Raw genomic sequence first — 4,826 nt, 5'->3', positions numbered from 1 at the left:
TGAATATCTGCATGTTTTTCACTCAGTCTGGTGAAGTGAAAACCAACCAAAATACATCCCAAAACCTCTCTCAGCCAAGAATGGAGATGATCTTCAACAGCTTTTCAAGATGAGGTTTACAGTGTCAATTGAAAAGTAGTTTAGAAAAGTAAGCTGACATTGGGTGGTTTGGGTTTGACAGACCACATGCTCTCTAGGAGTAAACCAAAATTATTGAAAATATTTTAATGGAAATATCCTGGCCTACCAGCACTTAATCTTGCCCGGTGTATAAAATGTCTTTATACAGTAAACTGTACAGTGGTCTAGTTCATATGAAAACGTTCTTCTTATTACTTCTGGCAAATAGCTCCATCTTTAACTGTTTTCTGGCACCGAAATACTCCTGTGTTACTGTGAGAAATGTGTCCGGTCAACATTTCATTATTCATTACTTCTTTGGAAGCTCTTCCATGTCATTATAGTTCCTTAGTGTTTATTTGCTTAAGGTTTAGCGTGTTTTTAAATTGCTGTTAACAACATTCCTGTCTCCAGAACTATCCTTTTATTCAGATACATTGTAGCTCTGAAGCCAGAGAGCCTTGGGAACAATAAAGGAGCAAGTAGGGGCTCTGAAACGAGTAATGTAGGTTTTTAAAATAATGCCAAGGAGTGTAACAGCATTACAGGTAAGGAGCACATTTCCTCTTGTATAGTGCTTTTTTCTCAAAGGTTCTTTGAGAATGATATTTTATTTTTTTAAAAAGCTATAGCAAATTTATCTTGACTTAGAAGCATTGGGAAAATATAAAACCTACTCAAAATAGTCCCTGGTCCAGCCTACAAGGGACTGCTGAGAAAGAATCAGATGAGTTAATATTAGTGAGTTTCCTCTGTGACTAGGAAAAGGTATTTGCCCTATTGGACACAATACCTAAAAGAAAAAAAAAGGTGGATAGATGGGGTCTTTATCAGATTTTGTTGTGTATTTACCATGACAGCCCCTAAAGGACAGCTTGGGAATTTCCAACTAATAGGTGAAATGGTAGCTGTCAGTCTAAGAGAAAAGGCATAGTAGTAATGTTTTTTGGAGCTTTTAAGTGCTGTAATATGGCAAGCCAACAAGGCGCACTCAACATTTGCAAGAGGTCTCCTGGTAGACCAAAGGTTTCATGGGAAAAGATGATAGCACGGCACAAAGGAGCACAGCAATTCTACTGCTGACAGTGGAAGGAAGAAGTTGAGGCTGAATCTTGAACAACCTGCAGGCTGGTTCTAGTATATGAAATATACAACGGTCAGTGTGAAATACCTGAAGACACTGTCAGAGAGGGAAGCAACTTGGAAAGACAACTCATAGTAGTAATGAAAGAAAGAAAAACATTCTCATGTGTCAGGCCCAGTGCCTCTCCTAGATGCAACATTGCTTTAGATCATATCCAAAGCCCACTAATATTATTTAAGAAGAAAATTTCCCATCGACAGGTATCACATCTGACTGGTGCTGTTTACATGCTGAGGGCTGTGCCAGATCAAGAGCCTGAAGGAACTCATCCAGCATAAGGCAGCCGGACCCTTTCACTTGAGGGACACCAGGTAGCTGAATAGTGACTTACAAGCTGTAGGGCATTTTAGCATTTTTATTTTCTGCCTAAAAGCAATTCCTTGCCATCTGTAGGATTAGCCAAATGGTTTGGTGTGTAAAATCATTATCATTAATGATATACTGGATGTTTCTTGAGAGAACCCAAAAAATTCACCTATGACCAAGACAGACACTGACCCTACAATGTCATTACATAGGTAGCATCATGTTTCAGTATATATTGTTCTTTAACCTGAACTTGGTTACATTTTAAAGTACTTTATCATGGTTTAGGGTTCTTAAAGTTACTTTATCTTCCAGTTGTGGGTGGGTATTTTACACACAGCTCAGGGGAAATTAAGGGACTGTTTAGAAAGCTGAACTAACAAAGCCAAGCTGTCTCCAGCTTTTTTTCTGCATGGGAGCCATTTATGGCTGCCTCAAATGTGCATATATTTTCAAGTGGCTATTAATCTTCTCGGTTTCCCCTTGCAGAAAAGTCTTTCATTTACTTCCCGTGACAGAAGCAGGTATTTCCTTGTGGGTCATATTTCAGGGTGTTTGTATTTGTACAAGGACTATAAGAAGGCAGTCACAATACAGGGGAAGGACGCATCGTGGTTTGCCGTCCAAGGCAATACAGGGAATCTGAAAATACTTAAAGGTGTATTTCTCTAAAACCTTCTACACGGTAAGACATTTTATCTGTAAGTATTAACACAGTTTGTTTTCCTTATCTTGCTATTACATTTTTAAAGTTTTGTAATGGCTTGTATCTTAAGAAATTGAAGCATTTTATCTGTGTTTTGACTGAAGTGCATCATTGGATTTGAAAAGGTTAGAAGCAATCAAATCTCTTCATGCCAGGCATACAAAAATCTGAGGGGCTATAATCATGGAACTGGCATTGCCTATTCTGAATTTGACATAACCTATTTAAGAAACTCTTTTCCATTGAAGAGAAAAAACAATTGAATGCAACAATTAAAAACTTTTTCCCAAAATGCAGACTGAGGTAGCACAACTGTAATCTCATGGGGTTTTGTCTTCCCACCTGCAAATCTTGACTTTTACTGAAACCTAGAAGAGACTTTTATCCTGTCATAGGCTCTTGAAACATTGTTTTGCAAGAATTGCATCATTTGCCAGTCATGGTGATTCTGTCAATTATATTGAAAAGAATATTACATTGCCTTTCATTGCAACACCCGGCATGAGCCCCTACTATTGACACTAACAATTTGACTTTGTGTGTAGTAATTTTTAGTTTTGGAAACTGCTTTTTTGTCCCTTTTTTTGGTAGGCAATAGATGAAAACCCTAGCAGTAAATTGTATAGTAGTCTGTCACAGCATTTGTACTACAAATTTTTCTCTCAAAATGGCAAAATCGCAAAGATTTCCCTAAAAAAACCCCACAACCCAAAATACAGGCGGAGGTGCTCTGCAAAGATCTCCAGTGGACCTAAGTTTCCAGAGGGTCATTCTCATTTCCATCATGGTATTGCCTGGGACAGGATGTGTGGAAGTCTATAGCTTTAGTTGTGTGTCAGAGGTAAAACTTTTTTGGTAACCCACCCCCTGTCAGGCGAGTGAGGCCAGAAAATAACCAGCCATTTCTGACCGGTACTCCTGACCACACCATGTTTACTGCTGGCACCATGGAGTAAATCACTGAACAGAAGCAAAGAAAACCCCTTAAAACTCCATCCCAGCCAGGGAGCTCAGGAAAGAGCTACAGAACAGCACTTGCAATCCTTTAAATTTTCCCAGAAGAGTCTCTGAGAGGAGGCACACATGTTGGAGACTGTGCAACCTCCTTGGAACTAACAGACAACTTCAAGCCAAGTTACTAAAAGGAAAGCATTTGATTTTGTGAGGAATGAGAGCCTTGGGGTAAGGCAAAGGGAAACTTTTGAAAAGTTTCCTAAATGACATTACAAGCAGACATGGCATTTCAAATTGGAAATATAAGTATATGAGAGAAACTAGATTTGATTTTAAATAAGCAAGAAAGCAACTGAGATAATAAAAAACTGTCCAGTCTGCAAAGTGTGCTGTGTTTGCAGTCAACAGGGAGGGGTGCAGAGCTCACATACAAATTGCAAAGAAATAGCAGTGCTTTGGAGGTCTGGCTCTGTTGTCCTGACACCCAAATGGTGGTGGTCTCAAAGGAAAGAACCCTAAAGCACATTAGCTCAAAAAGAACCCAATGGAATCCCATTAACCAAACCCACCTTTTACCTTCTAAATGCTCCATCTCTGTGCTCCTGCACTTACCAAATCCCACAGATTGCTGCGTGCATGTTTTGTTAAAGGGTTATTTAACAAAATTTCAGAGAAGTCCATGGAAGTGAACTGATGCATTCTGCCTCCCTGCCAGCCTCTGTTCCCACCTCTGCCACAGCCTGGCTATGCCAGTGAGCAGGTTATTTACTTTCTCAGGTTTACAGTGAGATTCCCATTTCCCTGGTTCTCCTGGAGGAGACATTGCAAACATAAGTTGATGTAAATAAAAACATACTCTTTTTACCCATCTGAAAAATCATAATAGTAATCCACCTCTTAGAAATCTGTGAAGTTTATTTCATCACTGTTTATAAATTTCTCTGAGGGCACTGTATTAAGAATGCTACAAACTTGCAAATTATTATAATTGCCATAATATTACGACTAGGTTGTCTAAACAGATTTTAAATTCTTCAGCCGAAGCTATGTCTGTTTTATACAGGGCTGATCACACTGCTAAGGCAGTGTCAGAAACATAGATGGGATGCAATATTCCTGGCTTGTGTCTAATGTAAAGGAAGGGGCAAAATGCAGTTCTGTTGGCAGGTCTCACTACTTCCTAGGCAAATAATCTCTTTGGCCTATATAAATATATTTTTTTTAGTATTTATAATGCTATATTATAATAAATATAATATTTAATATAATGTATAATTCATTTTATAAAATATTATTATGCATAATAGTTGCTGGAATAAGTAATAATTATTAAAATTATCTATATAGCTTGTTATAGATTTTTCTATATTTTATATAGTTTAAACATCACTGTGAAAATAAACACTTGTGAGGTATTTGTTATTTTCTCAGGCAACCATGCATGCAGTGAAATGCTGCTCAGCAGCAAGCAAAGAGAAATGAATTAGCTTCAGGGCTGTCGCTCTGTTTGCTATCTGGGTGGAAGAAAAAATCAGGATGGCTTCTACAAGTAAAAAAAATTCTGCAGGTATGAAATTTCATTTGCTAAGATTTGTC

General features: G+C 38.1%; 1 protein-coding gene across 1 annotated transcript in view; it reads left to right on the top strand.

The window, feature by feature from the left end:
* The first annotated feature begins 119 nt into the window (after positions 1-119).
* Positions 120-4,826, top strand: part of PLEKHS1 (pleckstrin homology domain containing S1) — a 28,894-nt gene continuing 24,187 nt past the window's right edge. Inside the window, exon 1 of the mRNA XM_056352350.1 lies at positions 120-4,797. Within this exon, the coding sequence (XP_056208325.1) occupies positions 4,767-4,797 (31 nt within the window). The 5' untranslated portion in view covers positions 120-4,766. The remainder of the gene's footprint in view (positions 4,798-4,826) is intronic.

Source organism: Falco biarmicus, chromosome 9 (genome assembly GCF_023638135.1).
Source record: "Falco biarmicus isolate bFalBia1 chromosome 9, bFalBia1.pri, whole genome shotgun sequence".
Lineage (NCBI taxonomy): Eukaryota > Metazoa > Chordata > Aves > Falconiformes > Falconidae > Falco > Falco biarmicus.
Note: the sequence above shows the minus strand (reverse complement) of the source record. Positions and strands in the feature narration are given on the sequence as shown.